Source organism: Pogona vitticeps, chromosome 3 (genome assembly GCF_051106095.1).
Source record: "Pogona vitticeps strain Pit_001003342236 chromosome 3, PviZW2.1, whole genome shotgun sequence".
Lineage (NCBI taxonomy): Eukaryota > Metazoa > Chordata > Lepidosauria > Squamata > Agamidae > Pogona > Pogona vitticeps.
In genome coordinates, this window is record NC_135785.1 from 265,531,018 (window position 1) to 265,552,830 (window position 21,813).

Below are 21,813 nucleotides of genomic sequence, written 5' to 3' on the forward strand. Positions count from 1 at the left end.
CGCCATGTTGGTCTCGGGCAAAGCGAGGCAGGCGGGCCCGGGCTTCCTCCCACTTCTTTCCCCTCCCCTCCAGAGCAGAGCCTGGAGGAGGAAAAGGAGGTCTGCCCGCGTCCAAGATGGCGGCGGCGGCCACGGCGGGGTGGGCGGGGCTACGGCGGCGCAGGAGGGCCATTGGCGGTTGGCGGGAGCGCGGGAAACGGACCCGGGCGGCGGAGCGAAGGAGAGGGAAGGGAGAGGGAAGGAGGAGAGGGAGCCGCGCCGAGGAAAGGGTCTCCGCGCCGCCGCCGCCGCCATGCACGTCATCAAGCGAGGTGAGGAGAGACCCCCCCTCTGCCCCCCCATCGCCCCCACCCCCCACTCCCCCCCCCTCGCTTTGCACGGGCGACTCTCTCTCCCCCCCTCCCCCACCCCCACCGTGCGCAAGACCCCCTGCCGGTGGGGGCGGGCGAGGGGCCCCCCCGGATGCTTCGGAGGCACAAGGATCCCCCCCCGCGCCCGTTGAGGACGAAGCCGAGCCGGGCAAGGCCAGAAGCGCGCCCCCTCCCGTGTCTCCCTCCCGGGGGGGGCAAAAGAGGGGGGGCCCGGGGCAGCCTTTGCCCTCCTTCCAGGGCGAGGGGGGGCTCTCGGTGGCCTCTCCCGCCGCCTCCCCCGCCCCCGAGCCAGCCCCCAGAAACCTCCCCCCCCCCGCTCCATTAACCAGCCTGAACCCCTTGCAATAGAGGGCTGAGTGGGGAAGTTTACCCCCTTTGGACTACAACGCCCAGAATCCCCCACCCAGCTACTCCCCTGGCACTGCTTACTCCAGGGTTGGGGGGGCAAGAGAAGGATTCTGGCACCTCCAGTTTCCCCAAAAAGGACCTCCTCTGAACTCAGAACGGCGTCTCTCGCACTCTTGTCCCCCCCCCCCCCCCGTGAATAGCTGAGGGGGGGGCAGTTCGCTCCTGGGAGAGCCCTGGGGTGGATGCTTCCTCCACCTCCGCCCTTACGGAAAGAGGCTCGGTGGCTGGGGCGCCCGATAAGGGCTGTGGGAGGCCGGACGGGTCCCTTGGGTCGCCAGCCCGACCCACAGCCTGCCCCGAGGCCAGTCGCCCCCCCCCCCCCAGTGTCTCTGCTGGCCGCGAAGGACCCTCACCCCACACACGGAGGGACAGGTATGTTCTCTCTCTCTCCGGCAGACGGTCGCCACGAGCGCGTCATGTTCGACAAGATCACCTCCCGGATCCAGAAGCTCTGCTACGGCCTCAATCTGGAGTTCGTCGACCCGGTAGGTTCCCCCCTGCCTGGGCTTCTTCTCCCAGCCGATGCCTTTTTAGGCTAAGCATCCCTTGTGAAAGGTCCGAAGCCTTTTACAGAAGGAAGGTAGTACAAGGGAGAGCCCTGGGACTCTCGGAAATGCAGCGTGGACCATTTTGGTGAGGTAGTTTGCATCCGCGTCGCCCAAGCAGTCATTTTCTAAAACTTCTAGGTTAAGGACAGAAGCCTCTCACTGTGGCCAAAATCCTCCGGTGTAGCCATACTGGCGGCATCCGATTGCCACTCGTTAAAGAGTCCCCGCTTTGATTTCATTGCAAACCAGAATCGAAGCGGGGACTCTTTCATTAGCGGCAGTCCTCTGGCGATCCCCTCCCTCTTTCCTCTGCTGTAACTACGCAAGAGGCCACTGGTCTAGGCGTCGGTCCTTTTACACCAGGAGAGCTCATGTGATGACCTCCTGTTTTCCTAGGCTCAGATCACCATGAAAGTGATCCAGGGTCTTTACAGCGGTGTCACTACAGTAGAGCTGGACACTCTGGCAGCCGAGACCGCAGCGACGCTGACCACCAAGTACCCAGACTATGCCATCCTGGCAGCCAGAATTGCAGTCTCCAACTTGCACAAGGAAACCAAGAAAGTATTCAGTGGTGAGTACCGGGGTTTGGGTCATAGTGCACGGAAACCCTTTGGGTGAATCTTGTCACACAGCTCGTCATGGAGCCGGGAGGGGTGAGGAAATATTTTCAACGGGCCCCAGAGGATGTGCGCTCAGGCGTTCTTCCCTGTAGCTGTATTTTGCATCCAGGGTTCCTACCTGCTGGGAAATTTGTCTGTTTAAGCCTCTGTGCGATGAATGCGAAATGTCCTTTTGCTACAAGAGACTCTCTTCCAATGATGGTTGTAGGTTTTCCGGGCTCTTTGGCTGTGTTCTGGAGGTTGTTCTTCCTAACGTTTCGCCAGTCTCTGTGGCCGGCATCGTCCGAGGACAGGAGTTAAAACTCTGTCTGTGCTCTGGTGCAGTTTTGTGGGATAGTTGAGTATTTATAGCTGTGGGATCAGCTTTTTGTCCTTTTCAGGAAAGCCTCTTCCATTTCAAATACAAAGCAAAAAAAAAAAGAGCTCCCACTTTATTACTTCTCACCAAATTTTCTGCCCCACTTTTCTGCTGCTTGCACGAGGAAAGTGGCCCAGAAAGAAAGCCAGTGCACAGCAAAAGAAGCTGCGAGCCAAGAGAATAGTCAGCCCTAACAGATTAAGAGTGATCTAAGTGGAGGCCACGTCAAAAGGACAACTGCCTTTATTGCTGTGGAGTTCTCTAGTAAGTTGAGCGGAGAAGGCCGTCCCTCCCTTGTGCCCACCTGCTGCACTTTGGACAGAAAGGGGTCACCGGTGGGGGGGGATGCATATTGGAGGAGAGATCTCAGGGGGAGGTTCGTTCAGGAGGAGATCACTCTATATTTATCCTGCTTTTTAAAGAGACGAGTTAATGTGACTGCCGTTGGCTTGGAGTTGCAACCGAACCTCTTTCTTGAGGGCAGGGTGTGTTGACATCTGCGTTCCTAGAGCCACTGATCATTTGATGGCTGGCAGTCCATCTCGATTCCCGGCTAAGTCTTTGCCACTTTCTTTCTAGATGTGATGGAAGACCTGTACAATTACGTGAACCCTCATAACAGCAAGCACTCCCCGATGATTTCCAAAGAGACTCTGGACATCGTACTAGCCAACAAAGACGTAGGCTGATCTTTTCTTTCCTTGCTGGGTGGAACTCCCAACAAGCCGTTCTTGGGCTGGGCCAGCACAAACTCTGCAAGAAAGCGGCCAGCTCAGGCATTAGCTTGGTGTTTGGGGGGACACTGAGAAGGGGGCGCGTATCTGACTTTGCAAGTAGAAAACATACATGCAGAGGGAACAGAGGTGGGGAATTGCGACCCGTCAGGAATGCACAGGAAACACTGGTCACAGAATCGTATCTTTCCAGCAGTTTTCACAGCAGTTTCATGGTGGCTGCTCCCAGGGATCCAGAGGATTCCTGCCTCTCATGCTTAGAGGGGCATCTGGACAAAAACAAACAAACAAAAAAACCCCCCCAAACTATGGTAGTTTTCAGTAGATCGGAGGTGGGAGTGCCCTGACCCTAGGAGACCCTTGTTTCTCACTTGGAGTCAAGCTGAGTCCCAAAATACGGAGAATCCACAGGACGGCTTGTTATTTTTCATAAAGCCCGTCACAGGGTAGCTGCGTTACGTCTGCTGAAAGCTGAGTTTAACTCACCGTTTCTTTCCTCAGCGACTGAACTCTGCCATCATTTACGATCGGGATTTCTCCTATAACTACTTTGGCTTTAAGGTATGGAGCTGGCCTTTCCCGAGGGTGACAGTAGTGAGCTAGGCTTGGAGTGGGGCGTTCTTTCCGTCAGTGGAGCACCAGACAGGAGGGCGGCAGTAAGACATTCTCGTCCTCCCCCCGCCCTGCCCCCCCCCCCCCGTATGGCTGATCTTGGGAAGGCAAGCTGGGGCTCAATTCTGACCTCCCGCTTCCGGCCACCTTTTGCAGCCTCTGACCCCGTGACCCCCTCCAGTGGAGTCCTGACCAGTTGGAGACAAAGAGCTCACACCGATTCCTGACTGCTAGGGAATCCTCTCATCTTTGTTGTTGAAACTTTTATGTTTCCCCTGGCCTTGTCTTGTGCTTCAGAGGGCTGGATGTGTGGTTTAGGAGACATGCTGAGTTTGCACAGCATGCCTGCTGAAGCCTCCCTCTTGCTTCGTACAAGGGTCACGCATGTCCCTGAACAGGAGCACGGAAGCGTTTTCCTGATGAGGGTTACCTTCTCCAGAGGGATGATGTGCTTGAAGAAGCCGAGCGTGACCCACACGAAACACACCCTATAGAATGTGCTAGTCTTAAAAGCAGCAGAACACTTCCGTTTCTGGAGTGGGGTTTTGTGTGTGTGTGTGTGTGTGTGTGATTATCATCTGAAGGGTAATCTGTTGAGAACCACAGATTGGCGGTTGGTGGATCCAAGGCAGAGGGTCGGCCTCTGGTTTCCTTCCTCCCTTCTGTCCGGACTGAGACTGCCTCGTTTTTCTCTGCCTTCTGCTCGTCCTTCTCCAGAGGGCTGTTTGGAGGGAGCCAGCCAGCCCGACCAAAGGCCTCACCTGCTGGTTTGTAGCAGGCTCTTAAAATCAGGCCAAGCACCACAGGATTGTCCACTTTCTCCTAGAACAACTCCCAGCCTAGTTTTAAAGCCGATCGTTTCAGGAGAAGTGACATCTCCTGAAAAGCCCATGTGTGAAAAAGTGCCATTCTGAATAATCAAAAGCCGGCACGTGTCACCTTTTCACATCAGTGCTGAGAGATTGTCAAGAGGCTGATATGAACTGTTGGACGCTTGGCAACAAAGGGTTTAGAACCTCGTCATTATAATTATTTTCACTCCCGTCTCTTTTCTTTTAAGACGCTTGAGCGCTCGTATCTGCTGAAAATCAACTCTAAAGGTAAGTGCTAAGTCTTGATTCCCTTGGTGCAAACATCAGATTATTTTTATTATTTGTAAGGTGGCTTCTTGGTGAAGGGCGGCATAGAAATATTTTAAATAGAGAGGAAAAAAACTGGCTTTCCACAAAGCAGGGAGGGATGTAGCCTTCTTATGACCCAGCCTGCTCAGGGGCTGATTTATGGGGGCAGCAGCAGCCCTAGTCAGTGAGTGTTTATAGGTGGCCGGGCATCCAGTCCTTTGGCAAAGGTTGCGCTTGCTTAACGACGAGAAAGTGGGTGAGACCTGGTTCCACCGCACGGAGAGAGGGAGGCGGCAGTCCTTAAAAGCATGAAGAGAGGCTTCTTCTGTTTCTTGATCTGGAAAAAAGGTTGCTCACTTGGGCCTTTGATCAGAACCGCAAAGGTTTCCCCCCCCCCTCGGCTTTCGCTCTTACCTCTCCTGCTGCGGCTGGAATCCTAAACGGGACAAAAGGGGGACAAAGCCGTTGTCATGAAAGTTGCCGCCTTCACTCGAACCTCCTGCCTCTGGCAGAAGAGGGGTTTCTTCCCTGTTTGTGGATTGTGAAACCGTCTCCTCCTTTGCTCCTAGTGGCTGAGCGCCCCCAGCACATGCTGATGCGGGTGGCGGTGGGCATCCACAAGCAGGACATTGACGCTGCCATCGAAACCTACAACCTCCTCTCCGAGAGGTGGTTCACGCACGCCTCGCCTACTCTGTTCAACGCTGGCACCAACCGCCCCCAGCTCTCCAGGTAACGGCAGGCTCGGTGGCACGCTCCGTCTCTGGAAGAGACGGCCCTTGAAGGTGGTGGTGGTGGTGGTGGTGGGTGGGCGGGTGGGAGGGTTTTCTGCTTCCATCAAAGGCAGGTTCCAGCAGGCAGACGGTTGTGCTGAAGCTACTCTTGCTTGCCTCCAATTACACTGATCTGTACACTTACAGCAGGTTCTCTTGCTGATCAGTCGCCAGGGTTCGCCCTGACTCCTTACCCTTAAGTGTCTTATCAGGGTTGGGAGTGGTGTCGATCTCTATTTTGTTCTGGGCATTCCTGAAGGGCGTCCCTCCAGATGTTGCTGTTCGACTGCAGGTCCCATCATCTCTCACCTCTGGTTGTGTTAGCTCTGGGGCTGATGGGAATTGTAGTCTGGCAGTATCTGTAGTTGTCTACCCGTGAAGGATGACAGGGTGGGTGATCAGTGTGGGAAACTACTCGAATAAGTATTTATCACATAAAGATGTGCTTTTATTAGAAATGTTTATATTGTCTTGCTGGCTTGCTTTGGAAGGAAGTACATGTTTCTTAAAAGCATGCTGTATGCTTTAAAAAAAACCCTCAACATCCATAAAGTGTTTGGTGCCTTTCTGCAAATAACACTTTTTGTGAATCCAGACAAGACAGAAATCTTCCGTGTGGGTGACCCTGGTGTCAGTGGGTTGGGAAACTCCCTCTCCTTTTGGGGAGTGACTCTTCCCACGAAGAGTGAGGTTCACAGCTTGGGCGTCTGGCTGGACCCGGATCTCACCATGGAAACCTTTGTGGCCCGGGCAGCCCATTTCCATCTTCGGAGGATTGCCCAGCTGCGTCCCTGTCTAGAAGCGGGGGCACTCACGACACTGATTCATGCCCTTGTTAATCTCAAGAATAGACTACTGCAGTGCTCTCTACGTGGAGCTACCCTTGAGGTTGATGTGGAGACCTCAACTGGTCCAGAATTCGGTGTCCAGATTAATAACTGGGGTGAAGAAATTCCAGCACATCTCCCCCACTCTGGCCGCCCTTCATTGGCTACCGGTTCATTTCCACATCAACTTCACTGTTGTGATGATAACATTCAAAGCCCTAAACGGTCTAGGACCTAGGGACCGATCAGAACGCCTGCTCCTGGCCAGACCTGTCTGTGGTACCCGTTCTTCACAGGGAAGGTGGTTTAGGGCCTTGATCCCGAAGGAGGCCCGAAGGGAAAGAACAAGAAGCCGGGCCTTCTCCGTGGTTGCCCCTTGCCTGTGGAACAAGCCGCCCAGAGACCTTTGGGTAGAGTGGGCGGCATATAAATTAAATAAATAAAATAAATAAATAAACCTGCCTATTGGGATCCCCACCTGGCACCCTCAATGGATGGGTTCAAATGAGCATTGAAGATTTCGCTCTTCCACCAGGCTTTCCTGGAGCATTAAGATCTTGCCCTCCTTTTCTGCCATCCTCTCCATCACCGTTTTTACCACCTTTATTGCCATCTGTTTTAATCTCCCTATTATGTATTGATTTATTTTTAAACTTTTTTTAGTATTTTTCCTAATACTGTTGTTAGCCACCCGGAGTGGCCTGGTTGGCAGAGGGTGCGGGGTACAAATTCAATCAATCAGTCTGGCCTTCTGTGTGGTTTTATGTGCGGCTTGGTCTTTGACTCTCCCATTCCTCCTGTTCAGCTGCTTTCTGCTGTGCATGAAGGACGACAGCATCGAAGGGATCTACGACACGCTGAAGCAGTGCGCGCTCATCTCCAAGTCTGCTGGGGGCATTGGGGTGGCCGTGAGCTGTATTCGAGCCACGGGGAGCTACATCGCCGGGGTGAGTTTTCCCTCGGACAAGCCCTTCCCTTGTTGCCTGGAAGTCGATTCTGAAGAAGCAGGGGTCGCCCGCAATAGCCCACCCTGAAGCTTAACTGTTTAACCTTTAAAGTGACACAGGATCTTTTATTCTACTTTATCTTACTTTGCTTCGGTCTGGAGATCGGCCGTCTTCCAAAGCCCTTTGCCTGCTGCTCCTCTCAACGTGCTTATACCTAAGGAAAGCAGTTTCTCTGTTACCAAAGGGGTGGCCGTTTCTAGGTCTGGCTTAGTCACCTGCCTCTGTACGAGAAATGAAAACGGCCAGCCCTTCGGGAAGCCAGTTCGCTTTTTTGAAACCGTTTTCGTTTTCCAGACAAACGGGAACTCTAACGGGCTGGTCCCTATGCTGAGAGTCTATAACAACACAGCGCGCTATGTGGACCAAGGCGGGAACAAGGTACGTTGGCTTCTTCCAGAATGGTGTTCCTGAGTTCTGGGGTTGGGAAGCAAGCTGTTAAAAGATGCTCCTGGGAATCTCTCTCTCTCTCTCTCTCTCTCTCTCTCTCTCTCTCTCTCTCTCTCTCTCTCTCTCTCTCTCTTTCTCTCTCTCTCTCTCTCTCTGCAATTATGCTGAAAGAGAAGGTGTCCTCCCTTCACAGACATGGCAGCAGCAGCAATTCTTGGTCAAGCGAGGGAGTCTGGTCTGCATCTTGTTGATCGTTTCCCTTGGGAGGTTTCATAGAAATTATAGAAAAGTGAAGTTGGAAGGGGCCTGCGAGGCCATCCAGTCCAACCCCCTGTGCTCAAGGCAGGAATCCGAATCCAAGCGGATTTGCCAGGGGATGATCCAGGTTTTTTCTTGAAGGCCTCCAGGGTCATGGGTTCCACCATTTCCGGCTGGTGACTGGATCCTCTTCCCCCCCCCCAGTCGCAAAGGCCGGGTGTCCCCCGAGACCCTGGACATTTAGTTGGCACCTCCAGGATCCCTCAGGCTGCAGAGCGAGACCTGCAGGTTCCGGCCGGCTTCAGGAGTCACCGTTTTTGTTTGCATTGGCCATCATATAAGACACGCAGGGGGGGGGGCGTCTCGGGGGGGGGCTGCGTCCCTCCAGGACTCGCAGGGCTCTTGTGGTCTAAGGCACGGGCCTCCCTTAGCTTTGGGAAAGTGAAGGCCCCCACCCCGCACCCCAGGAAAAGCCGTTTGTGCCTTGTGAGGAGCTGCCTGTGGAAGGCGTGGATGCTCTTGGACCGGCTTGCTGGATTTGAAAAGCAGCTCTGCCTCATGAGAGTCTGGTGGGTTGGGAATCCCGATCCAGACGAGGGGAGCAGTCTTTATGGCGGTGGAGAAAGTTTGCTGCTCCTACTTTCTAGAAGCCACGACGGTTCTTCTTCCTTTTCTTCTGTTTGTTTACCACCACGATTAGGAGGCCAAGAGGGAGGGCGAGGGAGGCCTCTCTTGGGGGGGGGTAGGCCGTCCTCTGACCCGGATGTCCTCCTTTGCCCCGACAGAGACCGGGGGCCTTCGCCATCTACCTGGAGCCCTGGCATTTCGACATCTTTGAGTTTCTGGACCTGAAGAAGAACACGGGGAAGGAGGAGCAACGCGCCCGAGACCTCTTCTACGCCCTCTGGATCCCAGATCTTTTCATGAAACGCGTGGAGACCAACCAGGTGGGGCTTTGACTTGTCCTGCAAGGCTCTGCCAGCCTGCGTTATGGGGCAGAAGCATTAATCGAAGCGCGGCGTGCCTCTTGCAAAGGGTGAGGCGAAACACCCACACGCGTGCGCGCACACACACCCTCTGAGCCACAGGGCCTCGCTCAAGACTCCTCGGGAGAGTCTGTTGGTTCACAGGGTGGGACTTTTGGAGTCTGGCTTGCTGTTACCTTTCATCCCACTCTTTACGAAATGTGTGCCTTACGATGTGATGGATGACCTAACGAAAGCATAAAGTATCCAGTACGAATGGGCCTAAAATATGTCTGTGACAGTGCCTCCTGGTTTCCTAACAAGTGACGGCAGGGCCCTCATTTCTGCTCCAAGAAAGACGGCAAGAGTGGCTCTTCTTCTTCTTCTTCTCTCTCTCTCTCTCTCTCTTTCTCGGAAGAGGCCGTCTTGCTTTAAACTGAACTTCCAAAAGGTCTGTTCTCAAGCCCACAGAAGGCTGTGACGGCCCTGTATTCATAGGAGGCTGAAGTGGACCGAAGCCTTTGCGTGTCTCGTCATCGGTGTGAAACGTCTAGCTGACCTGAGAGATCCTGCCCCTCTTGTCCTTGGCTCAGAGGGTGGACACCCGCCATGCTTCTCTGCTTCGGGAGGGAAAGCTGCGTTTGGTTTCTTTCCAGCGCAAGGCGGTCCTCAGTCAAGAGCATCTTGCCTTTGGGAGAGAAGAACGCCCGGGAGCCCCACGGGTTCACCTTCAGCGCTTGTCTTCTTTTTATAGGACTGGTCCCTGATGTGTCCCAACGAATGCCCAGGCCTGGATGAAGTCTGGGGGGAAGCCTTCGAGAAGCTGTATGAGAGGTAGGGAGGAGGAGCAGCCGGGGCCCTGAGAAGAACCAGCCCGTTCCCAAAGAACAGGGACTCAGACCGGAGTTCCTCTCACTTTTCGCTCTTTGGCCAAATGTACACAACAAAGACGTGTTTAGATTAATTTTTAAAAACACTGGTAACTCCTCATTATTTGCTACTCTTGATGTTCCAAACGGAAGAATTTACTTATTCATTTAGACTCGTCTACTGTGACGATTAGTGATCAACATTACTCTGGGTGGTTTCCATCTAGAGTGAAACAGTCATAAAATAAAACAAATCCATGTGTAGCAGAGGAAACACCACATGTAATCAAACAAAACCATCCAATAGATTTAAAAAAGAACCCCAGTGATGGTGAACAGGCAGTTTAGAGATGATCATATCCAGCAGGGAGGGTCCCGAAGGCTCCCGTGAACAGCCTTGTTTTAAGCATCCTCCTGAAAGCGGTGCGGGAGGATCTTCCGCGTTTCTTCCATTTATTGAAGCTTATCAGGGAGGAAAATGACCTATACGATTATGCTGTTCCTCTCACTCCCTGCTCTGTGGGCGCTGGAAGGGCAACAGCCGATGTTGCTCTTCATCAGAGGCAGTTGGGCCAAAAATGGGGCTCTTAAGCACGTGGCTGTTTTGTAGACAGAAGCAGCTCATAACGGTTGACGACTTTTCCCCGAGCTGCCCTCAACATTCTGTTGAGGTTCCCAGGTTCCTCTGGAAGAAGCCACAATAATCTCAGCTTGCTTGTTTAACAGAGCACGGGGTGGGCGTGCATGCGGGTGTATTGCGTCGAGATGGTTTTTCAGCGGGCCACTCAGCCCTGTGGTCGATGGAAAGCCGCAATGGCTCGAAGCTCTTTGCAGAGAAGGCCGGCGGAGCAGGGCGCCCGTCACACTCGTCTCTCGCTTTCTTTGGCAGCTATGAGAAGCAGGGGCGCGTGCGCAGAGTCGTGAAGGCCCAGCAGCTCTGGTACGCCATCATTGAGTCCCAGACGGAGACGGGAACCCCGTACATGCTCTACAAGGACTCCTGCAACCGGAAGAGCAACCAGCAGAACCTGGGGACAATCAAGTGCAGCAACCTCTGCACCGAGATCGTGGAGTACACGAGCCAAGAGGAGGTGGGTCGGTGGGACGGGGGGGGCGGGCGCAGAGGCTTCACGGGCTCCCTCGCTTCTGCCTCGCAGGAGGCTCGGCTCTCCCGCCTGCCGTGTCTTGGTGAACCGCCGCCTCCTGCCTTGTCGGTTGGCGGAGCGCTGGAAAGAGCCCGGACGCGGCCAGACCCGTCTGCACCCTGCGCGCCACGAAGGGCTTTGCTGCGCGGGGGAAGGGCGCTAGACCGGAGGGAGCGGGGACCCGTGAGAATTGGCCTCAACCTCGACCGGCCTCTTCGCTGAGACCGAATGCCCAGGGAATACCGTATTTTTCGCACCATAAGACACACTTTTTCCCCACAAAACGGGGTGGAAAGTCTGTGCGTCTTGTGGAGCGAAGAAAACAGATTATATTTTCCTGTTTTCTTCTCCTAAAAAATTGGTGCGTCTTATGGAGCGAAAAATACAGTAATATGTTTTCCTGTCTGGGTGCCAGCTCTTTACAAGAACATAGAGGCAGGACCCCAGGAGGCAGCTGGTTCTTCTTTCTTCACCACCTGAAGACCAGGGAGAAGAAGGGGGCTGTTGGACAGAGGGGTCCCCCCCCGCCCGATTCTAGGCTGGTGCGAGCGAGGCCGTCTGGCGGCCGCTCTCGTGGGCTGCCTGGCGGGTGCGCTCTTTCCTTTTCTGTCTCCCCCAAACAACGCTCTTCCCTCTCGTGTGTCTTCTAGGTTGCCGTTTGTAACTTGGCCTCCCTGGCCCTGAACATGTACGTCACTCCGGAGCACACGTATGACTTCAAGAAGCTGGCGGAGGTCACTGGTGTCATCGTGCGGAATCTGAACAAGATCATAGACATCAATTACTATCCTGTGCCCGAGGTGGGGAGCAGGGCAGGGCGCCCAGACTGAGGGGCATGGCTAGTTCAGGCTGGTGAACAAGGAGGAAGTGTCGGGCACGGGGGGGGGGGGACGATGACAGAGAGAGACCTGGCAGTTGGGGTGGGGGGCCTGCTGGGGGCGGCTCCCTCTGCTTCAGCTGTCTGCCGAAAGGTAACCTCACCTTTGCCTCGGCCCCCAGAGTGGGGGCCCTTTCTCTGCCCATCAGGCACCATTTTACCACTTGGGCCTTCCCTGGATCCGATGCTCTGGAGGAGTGTTGGAAAGGTTCTGCTTCCTTATTTGCTTCGCTGCTATCTAGAATTTCTCGTAGTACAAGGAAGCATCTTGCCATCTGAGCAAGAACTTGCCTTGAAAAACACACTGGGCTAATTCTGGTCACTTCTGGACAATAAGCCTGCGTGTGGATTTTTATTCTTTTTTCCCAGCTCACGTTTTAGTTGTTCATTTGCTGTTGTGCCTTGTTTGTATGGTGGTTCTGATTTCCTGCCCAGCCCCCCATGAGTGATACTCCTAATAACGTATAAATGTGGCCTGGGGCGATAACTGCAAATCAGCAGCCTCTTCCCCCTTCCTTTTCCTGAAGGTAGAGGTAGGCAGGATGGTTCCATGTGGGAGTGTGGAAAGGAAGATGTTTTGAAAGATGGTTAACTCCCTTCCCCCCCCCGACAGGCACACCCTGGAATAAGCCACGGGTTCACAGCTGGCACCTCGGTTCCTCTCGGTCAGGCTCCCTTGTTAGCAGGATTCGGCCTGCTGGGCTGTGGAGAGTCATGGGGAGCCGTGCTTTGGGCTGAGGGATCAAGCTAAGTGGGAATTATGATCGCAGTGATGCGCTGATCAAGACTGCAGTGGTTCTCTTAGAGAAGAATCGTGACCGCCTGTTGAGGGGCTGCTGGGCTCTGAGGAAGAGGAGGGAGGCGGGCGGGCGGGCAGGCGGTGCGACATGAGCGAGCTGCGCGTTCCAGGCCATTCACGCTCCCTTTTCCCTCCTCCCTTCTGCAACGCCTTCCAGGCCGAAGCCTCAAACAGGCGCCACCGGCCCATCGGCATTGGGGTGCAGGGGCTGGCGGACGCTTTTATCCTGATGCGGTATCCGTTTGAGAGTCCAGAGGCGCAGCTGCTGAACCAGCAGATCTTTGAGACCATTTACTACGGGGCGCTAGAAGCCAGCTGCGAAGTGGCTAAGGAGCAGGGGCCGTACGAGACCTACGAGGGCTCCCCCGTCAGCAAAGGCGTAAGTTAAAAGTGCAATGTACTTGAGCTCTTTCTCTCTCATATCTGTGCCTTAAAGAGGCAGCTCTCCTTTTTGCGGTCAGTTTAGAAGGTGGGCTTGACTTTCGTAGGCTCCGCCGGCCTCCTTTGGTGGTCTGTTTGGTCCTGATGGGGTTGCCGTTTCCTTGCCTTCTTCAGATCCTTCAGTATGACATGTGGAACGTGACCCCTACGGACCTCTGGGATTGGAAGGCCTTAAAAGAGAAAATCGCAACGTGAGTAGACCCCCTTTGGGCCCTTGGCACAAATAGCCTTGGCCGACACCGCCCTTAAAGGAGGGCAGGGGTGAAGGGTTTGAGAGGCGATCCCGGGGTGGATGCACAAGAGGAGATGCTCAGAGGAACCGGGAAGAAGGAAGGTCAGCTGGTTTCACCGGCCTGGGGACTGAAAGCGAGGGAAGAGGCGCCCTGCCCTCTTGGGCATCGATTGAGCGCCCCCTGCGTTGTAAACCTCTAGGGTGAGGCGGGATAGGGGGATGGATCCTACCCCGACAGGTGGTGTGGATGTAGCCGCTTGTGGCTCAGGGCACGGCCCACCGTCCTTCCTGCACAGCCCTGCTCGAGGCAGGCAGGAACTGCGCCAACGAGGAGCGTGGCCTCCGTGGTCCTTGCGTGGCTCCTTCAGGCGGGCCCGCACAGGAGAGAGCCTTCGTGTGGATCCCGGTCGTGGTCTCCAGGGTCGCTCGTTCTCAGGTTCAAGGAAGGCCAGAACTTACTGGGGCACCTCCCGGTCGGTCCTTTGCCCCCTGGCAGACCCCACCGTGTTCCTCAGAAAGCCAAGAAATCGCTTCTGGAAAAGGCAGGGCAGAGGCGGACGTTGGGCTGTTCAAAGGCTCTCGGGGGGGGGGGGGTCCTTTGACTTGCCTCGCGGCTCTCGGCACCTCAGCAAACGAATCTTCTCCCTGGGACTCTTCCCTGGGACTTTAAGATCCATTGGCCTGTTTCCGGTATTCTCTTTCCTTGCGTGGAATGAGGCCTCTGGAACTGCTTTGCTCTCCTCTTGTCGAGCCACTTCTGGTCTGTTTAGCCCCCCAGCCCGCCCCCCCCCCCCCAGTGCAGTATTTGTGCCCTGGGTCCTTTCCACAGGGTGAGGCCTCTTCTTTCTTTCTCTCTGGTGCTCTTTCCCCGCACGTTTGGGGCTGTGTCGGAGTCGGGCCTAGAATTTCAAGGTGCCTCGGGGGGAGCGGAGAAGGGCCGGCGGAGCCTCTGCCCGGGCGTAGAGCTGCCGCGGACGGGATTGGGCCACTCCTCCGGCTAGCCCGGGGCTGGTGACTCCTGACGGCTCAAGCTTTTCTCATCTTCCCCGGCACCATTGCACCTGAGGGTCTGCGTTTAACCAACGCTCTCTGGGATCAGGCCTGGGTTCTCGGAGGGCCCAAGGGCGTTACTTCCCACAAAAAAAAAAGCGCCAGAAGTTGTGGTGCTTTTCTCACGCCCCACCTCGTGGCTTCTGCTGCTGCAAATGAGTTCGCCGCCCAGCTTCTCCTGCTTGATGCCGCTGAATGCTCGCCCTCAAAGAGTCTGGCCTCCTTTCTGCCTTCTCTAGGTACGGCATTAGAAACAGCCTCCTGGTGGCCCCGATGCCAACAGCTTCGACGGCACAAATCTTGGGCAACAACGAGTCCATTGAACCCTACACCAGCAACATCTACACACGCCGGGTTCTCTCTGGAGAGTTTCAGGTAGAGAACCAGAAAGGGGAATGGGAAACCAAGGGACTCGCTTCCCGAAGGGAGGGGCTGCCTCTGGGCCTCCCCGCGTTGTTCCAACCAGCCCAGGGCCTCTCCTGGAGAGCAGGGGCTTCCTCTCTCCCTGCGGCCCCATGCCTCGGGTGGCTGCCCACTCCAGCGTGGGTGAGGTGGCGTTGATTTATGATGATTCAGGACACTCGTTCGGGAGAAGCACAGACTTTTGTCATGACCGACTGGCATGTTATTGTATTTAGAGGACTTAAGGCAGCTCGTATATAGGATGGCCCTGGCTGAACCGCTCCGTGAGTGAGGGGTCTGGCTGGAGAGCTGTGGGTTGGCCGTTTGATTCCCCCCACTTTGCCTCCAAGGGGGGGTAGGGAAGAGCCAGCCTGGGTGGCCTTGGGCAAGCGGCAGCAGTCCCAGGGTGTCCCTGGAAGAAGGCTCCTCCGAGTAGCTCCTCTGCTTGGAAAACCCTGAAAAGGGTCGCCATAAGTCACCATTAACTTGACTGCGCACGATGAGGATGGCAGAGAACAGAAGATTGTTTTTGGTTGACTGGGGTGTGTGTGGAAACAACGCGGCCTATGTGGAGCAGACGCGGGAGTGTTTTTGTCTCATAGATCGTGAACCCCCATTTGCTGAAAGACCTGACGGAGAGGGGCCTCTGGAACGAGGAGATGAAGAACCAGATCATCGCCTACAACGGCTCCATCCAGGTAAGGTCAAGGCCTGTCCCCGAGGAGTCCGTGAGTGGCACGAGAGCGTGGCTTCTGCAGCAGCGTCACCGGCCCTGGAGCCCCCCCCCCCCCCGGGTGACTTCAGCAGCACACACTCAATATTTGCAAACATCTGGTGCCGTTCAAAGACCAGTGGATTTATTTAAACGTGAGCAGAGGTGAATTGCCTCCCGTTGCCTCAGAGTCTGGATGTACCTCTGTGAAAGTCTGCTCTGAAAGAAATCAGTTAGACGGCCAAGGTGCTCCAATCTTGCTTTTTTCATTATTATTTTAAAATAATTTTATTAAAGAAAGTTAATAATGACAATATTAACATAAAATGTATATACATTTAATACAACACAACTATAATTCCCCTCCTCTGCCACCCTCATGCTCGGAACTAGGTAACCAGAAATGTCATTTTAATCCCTTTTCACTCCACTCCGCCCCAAAAATACATGGATTCTTCTGATGGCTCATGGCCTTTTCCTTTCACAAAGACATATTCCAAATACAGTGGACCCTCTACTTACGGAATTAATCCATGTTGGAACGGTGGCTGCAAGTCGAAAAGTCTGTAGGTCGAGTCTCCATTGACCTACAATGCATTGAAAACCGATTAATCCCATAACTGGCAGTTTTTATTCTATTTTTGTTCCATTTTGGTTTTTTTCTGGTCTGTAAGTCAATTCTCCGGCTGCAAGTCAAATCTAAATTTTGCAGCCAGAGAAGTCTGTAACTCGAAAAGTCTAAGTCGAGGGGTCTGTAAGTCGAGGGTCCCCTGTATAAATTCATACCTCTTTAAAATCATTAATCTTTGTCAATCCCCTTCTTACTTTTGTTTCACACGTTAACTTATCATTGATTACTAAACTCCACATTTCTTTGTAACAGTCTTCAAGATGAATTTGCTTATCACTTTTCCAATTCTTTGCAAATATTAGTCTTGCTGCTGTGACCATTATAATTAACTCTGTTTGTTTTTGATTGTTGTGGGTTTTTCGGGCTCTTTGGCCATGTTCTGAAGTTTGTTCTTCCTAATGTTTCGCCAGTCTCTGTGGCCGGCATCTTCAGAGGACAGCACTCTGTGCTGTGGTGTAGTTGGCAGGAGTGCTGTCCTCTGAAGATGCCGGCCACAGAGACTGGCGAAACGTTAGGAAGAACAAACTTCAGAACACGGCCAAAGAGCCTAGAAAACCCACAACAACCATTAGATCCCGGCCGTGAAAGCCTTTGCGAAAACAGTGGTGCCTTGCTAGACGATAATCCATTCCGCTGAAATTGCTTCATCTAGCGAAAAGCATTTCCCCATTAGAATGCATTGAAACCTGTTTAATGCGTTCCAATGGGGAAGAATCATCGTTGTCTAGCAAAGATCGGTCATAGAAAAGCCGCTTTGTGAACCGCCGTTCAGCTGTTTAAATAGCTGTCTTGCGAAGCTTAAGTCCTGAAAACACCGTTTTGGGAGCACGGAGGGAGCTGTCAAAATCGTCATCTAGCGAAAATCGGTTTGCGAAGGAGGGACCAAACATTGTCCAGCAAAATTCCCCCATAGGAATCACTGTTTTGCGAATCGCTATAGAGATCGCAAAAAGTCAATGTCTAGCGAAAAAACTGTCATGCGGGGTAACTGTCTGGCGAGGCACCACTGTAAAATTATTTTTAATAAGGCAATAATTGGTGATATCTGAATTTGCATCCAATAATTTTTGTAATTTCCTTAAAAACCAGTGCCCATTCTTTCTTTCTTGTTTTACTCGTCCTCCACATATGCATAGAGGTCCCTTTTTCTTTTTTTTACATCTCCAGCATTGGAGATGGAAAAATGTTAAAAAAATACATTTGTATTAATTGCATTTTTATTTATTGTATTCAGTCTTGCTGGAGTAAAGTACCATCTCCATGCAGCCCTGTGACAATTTTCTTTGACCCTTATAGGCGTATTGTTCGTTATGGACTGCAGTCTTTCTGTCCCTGTTTTAATTTTGCTGCATGTGGTGGCAAAGGGTCAGGTTTGTTGGGGGGGTGGGGTGGGGGGGGACTAGCCCAGGTTTTTTTTTGGCAAAACGGAGTTGGTCACCTGAGATTTAGGCCACAAAGAGGCTCTTTTTGCCTTTTAGAGGAACTGCTTGGTCTCAGAGAAGTGAGTGGAGGGAAGTTTTAAAGAAGCAGGTGACGCTGCAAAGGGACGCAAACGAAACCCGAAGGGGCGGCTCTCGCCTTTGTCCTTTCCTCGGGCGCTTTCAGGAGAAGCAGTCTGTGAAAATTCAGGCCCATTGGCCTCGGAAGGAAAGGGAAATAACCCTCCGAGGGCACCAGCTTTGAAAATCCTCTTTATTTTCTGCTCCTCGGTGTCTCGAGAAGCACTACCCTTGCCCCCCCCCCCTGCCCCGCCAGCCCCTTAAGGCCTCCATAGGCTTGGCTGAAGCCTGAAACCTTGGTTCCCCGTTTCCTGGAGAACTACGTCGGTCGTCTCTTCTGCCTTCCAGAACATCCCTGAGATTCCAGAGGACCTGAAACAGCTCTACAAGACGGTGTGGGAGATTTCCCAGAAGACGGTCCTCAAGATGGCTGCCGACCGGGGGGCCTTCATTGACCAGAGCCAGTCGCTGAACATCCACATTGCGGAGCCCAATTACGGCAAGCTGACCAGCATGCACTTCTACGGCTGGAAGCAGGTGGGCCGGAGGAGAGGGAGGGAGGGAGGGAGCCGCCGGGCGCTCCCTTGGGGGCGGGAGGTGGGCCAGAGTGTCCGGGATCCTCCTTTGTGTCAGGGGTTCGAGGCAGGAAGCCCCGTCCGGCCGCGTCCTCTCGGGGGACACGTGCTAGGATCCCGAGCGGCCTCCCCAAGCAGCTTGAGTTGCAAAGACCCAGTTCCGTCAGGGGGAGACCAGGACCCCTCACGAAGGGATCGGGGTCTCCTGACCCCTCTGCTGCCCGCCCCAGCTCTGAGTGGGGACCCCCTGCCCTTCAGCTGTTTCTCAGTTGACCTTCCCCCTCCCCTCCCCCCCCCAGGAGCCACCTCCCCTCTCGGTTCCCTATTTCTTCCACTCGTGCATCCTTTTTCCACCCTCTTGATCTGCCCCCCCCCCTCCGCACAAGCCCTGCCAGCCCTTCCTGAACCCTAGGGCTTGGGGGACGGGTGCCTGGCTTTGCCATTCCCTTGCAAGCCCCTTCCTTGGCTGCACGCGCTCCTTGGCTCCATGGGCATCTGGGTGGCGGTGTGTGGGCCTAGGGAGCCCTGTGCCCTTTCCCGTAACAGCACGGGTTGGCCTCTCCCAGGGGCTGCTCCTGGCCGCCTCTGCCCTTGTCGTCGTCCTGATCCAGTTCTTTTGTGCTGCTCTTTCCCCCTGCAGGGCCTGAAGACGGGCATGTACTACCTGCGCACCAAGCCTGCCGCGAACCCCATCCAGTTCACCCTGAACAAGGAGAAGCTGAAGGAGAAGGGCTCCTCCGCGGAGGAGGAGAAGGAGAAAGAGAAGGAGCGCAACAAGGCGGCCATGGTGTGCTCCCTGGAGAACAGGGAGGAGTGCCTGATGTGCGGTTCCTAAGGGGCTCCTTGGCCACAGGGACCGCACCCCCCCCATGGGTCCCACCCTCCCACCCCATTGCTAGGTTAGGTAGGTCTAGGTTCACTTTGCGAGGTGGGGAGGGCCCCTGCGCTCTGCCGAAAGGGCAGGTTGCAAGAGCGCGGGTGCAAAAGGGCCTCGGCTGGAGAGGAAAAGCCCTCGGGTCCGGGGAGCGGGGTGGGCGGGCGGGTGGGCGATGGGGACCTATAGCTGCACAGGGTGTACGGCTGTTGTCGTGAGAACCTTGAAGGGCTTTCCCACAGTCTTGCCTTATCCGTGACACAAGAGAGGGGGGGGGCGGGCAGGGTGTGCTCGTGTTCCTGATTCGCACACGGAGAGAAGTGCACAGATATACTTAAGGTTTAACAAGCCTCCGGGGACAATCGCTTGCTGAACCAATTCGGGAGATACGGTCAGCGCCTGTGAAACCCGACAGCCTTAGAGGGAAACCCAATCTCTCGTGGGGGGGCCTGGCCATCCATCTGTCCAAAGGTGGCCTCCTCCGGCCGCTGGCGCTCTATGTTGCTGGGCACCCTTGACCCTCCGTCTCTCAAGAGGGTTGTTATTTGGAGGAAAGGTTTCGCCTCCGTGTGTTAGGAAAGCCATCCGAAACCGCTGTGGAGAGAGAGCCTTTCTTTGAGTTTCCTCCCTGTGTTGGGTTGAGCAGTATTACTCTTGGCAAGGAAGCGGCTCTACCCGGAAGCCTTTGTGTCTTTTGGGCTGGGATGTTTTTACCAAAAAAAAAAGCAAAACGAAACAAACCACCTTTCTACTTCCTTTTTTTGTCCTCTTAGTAGGAAATCGGTGGCCTCGTTCTGGACTCTTTGTTGAATTCTGGTCCTGTGCTTCTACGCTTGACTCCTCTAAGCTAATTTGGGATGTCAATAAATCCTATGGAATGATGATGCCGGTGTCCTGAGATCCTTCCGTCTGAGGAGTCCCATCCTTCCCATATAGACGGTGAGGAGGATGCGCCCGAATCCCTGCCTCAGTTTGGGTGCTGTGGGGGCTACCTCGTTGCTTTCCGGCACAACCTCCTGGTGACCTCGCACGGCAGGATCACCCCGACGTGAACAGACAGTCTGGGCTGAGCGGGGTTTACGTTTGGGGAGGTGCTCACGGGGCTCCGACTGTAGGCGTCTCTCTCCCCTTGTGAGCACACATGAGCGTGCACAGGCACACACAACAGAGTCATGTGAAAAAGGAAGTACACCCTCTTCGAATTCTATGGGTTTTTTTCTATCAAGACAAAAATAGTCTGGTCATTGGAAGGTCTGGAAATTAGGCAAATTCAACCTCAGATGAACAGAAACACACGACATGATTTATTTTGGAACAATAAACCGCCTCATTGCGCAGTTGGGGGTTGAATCCCAGGGAGCCGGCTCAAGGTTGACTCAGCCTTCTATCCTTCCGAGGTCGGGAAAATGAGTACCCAGCTGGCTGCGGGGGGGGGGGGGAACGCAACGTGTAGCCTGCATAATTGTAAACCGCCCAGAGAGTGCTTGAAGCGTATGGGACGGTATATAAGCGGCACGCTTTGCTTTGCTTTTATTGCCTATCCAGACTGGGTCTAGACCAGTGGTGTCGAACTGTGGCCCCCCAGATGTTCTTGGCCTTCAACTCCCAGAAATCCTGGCCAGCAGAGGTGGTGGTGAAGGCTTCTGGGAGTTGAAGTCCAAGAACATCTGGGGGGCCACAGTTCGACACCACTGGTCTAGACTGAGTAGACCCAGTCTAGATGGGCAGGGTATACATCTAATTAAGTAAATAAATAGAAATAAATAATAAAGCCGAAATGGAAAGCTACGCCCTGAGCATGCTGTTTTCCAAAAGCATAGAAATTAGTAACTATTAATGGTGAAGGTTATTAATAACATTTCTATCAGAATGGCCGCTGTACCCACATTTTCTTATGACTACATACATACAGATACATCATTGTCTTAGATTTTATTAAGAGCTGGGCAAGACCTAAGGGGCAGTTCTGTGACGGGAGAGGCAGGGAGTAGCAGCTCCAGGTTTGGCCCTCGGTGCCCCCTGCAACAGCTCAGGACCTGAGGCACGGGGTGGAAACCGATCTGCAGCTCCCAGGACTGATCCTGCTGACATTGGATCACCTCTCGTTCTTCAAAGGAACTCTTTGTGGCCCTTCTGGCAGCCCGGGGGGGGGGGCTCCCCTGAGCCTTGGGCTGTGAAGAGGACTTAAGGGATAAAGGCACCGACGGGGGTCCTTTGGAACAGGGAAGAAGCTCCTGAATCTTAGGCCCAATGAGAAGAAGCAGAGAACCTTCCTGCTCCCATTTTGCCCGGGGTCTGCCGTTGTTTCAATCCTGAAGAATCCCTTGAGAACAAAACTCTTGGACGGTATTGTTGGGACTAAATGGATTAAAACAGGAGGAGAATTCTCAAGCTAGGACACCGTTCCCAGTTTCTGGTCTGCATTGCTCATGCGCCAGAATAAAAATAAACTTGTATGAAGTTTGTTGTAGAGGTTTTGTGACCCCTTAGAAGGGCGGTCAATAGAGTGGATTTAGGATTCGGGGTTTGGTTTAATGGACGTGGTCTGTGTTTCCAGAACCCAGTGCCCTGCGCCACTGTGTTGCCAACAAGAGTGTGTCACTCCTGGATCTCTCCGTTGTGCTTTGCTGACACACTGCATGTGTTTAGCCATTTAGTTGTGTCCGACTCTTCATGACCCCATGGACCAGAGCATGCAAGGCCCTCCTGTCTTCC

At 54.0% G+C, this 21,813-nt stretch overlaps 1 protein-coding gene across 1 annotated transcript; it reads left to right on the forward strand.

Annotated features, from left to right (window-relative positions):
• The first annotated feature begins 150 nt into the window (after window positions 1-150).
• On the forward strand, window positions 151-19,980 carry RRM1 (ribonucleotide reductase catalytic subunit M1). Its single transcript, XM_072993338.2, has 19 exons — window positions 151-311; window positions 1,176-1,264; window positions 1,724-1,901; window positions 2,888-2,988; window positions 3,544-3,603; window positions 4,715-4,754; window positions 5,345-5,507; window positions 7,181-7,322; window positions 7,677-7,760; window positions 8,813-8,974; window positions 9,747-9,826; window positions 10,751-10,952; window positions 11,657-11,806; window positions 12,840-13,061; window positions 13,238-13,314; window positions 14,645-14,780; window positions 15,410-15,505; window positions 17,998-18,186; window positions 18,865-19,980. The coding sequence occupies exons 1-19, from the start codon at window positions 293-295 to the stop codon at window positions 19,057-19,059; spliced, it is 2,385 nt and encodes a 794-aa protein (XP_072849439.1). The 5' UTR covers window positions 151-292; the 3' UTR covers window positions 19,060-19,980.
• The last annotated feature ends 1,833 nt before the right edge of the window (window positions 19,981-21,813 follow it).

Bases quoted from the DNA above. Each gene is read 5' to 3' on its own strand.
- RRM1 (XM_072993338.2), top strand. The intron at 1,902-2,887 runs GTGAGTACCGGG...CTTTCTTTCTAG, and splicing joins AACCAAGAAAGTATTCAGTG to ATGTGATGGAAGACCTGTAC. The intron at 18,187-18,864 runs GTGGGCCGGAGG...TTCCCCCTGCAG, and splicing joins ACTTCTACGGCTGGAAGCAG to GGCCTGAAGACGGGCATGTA.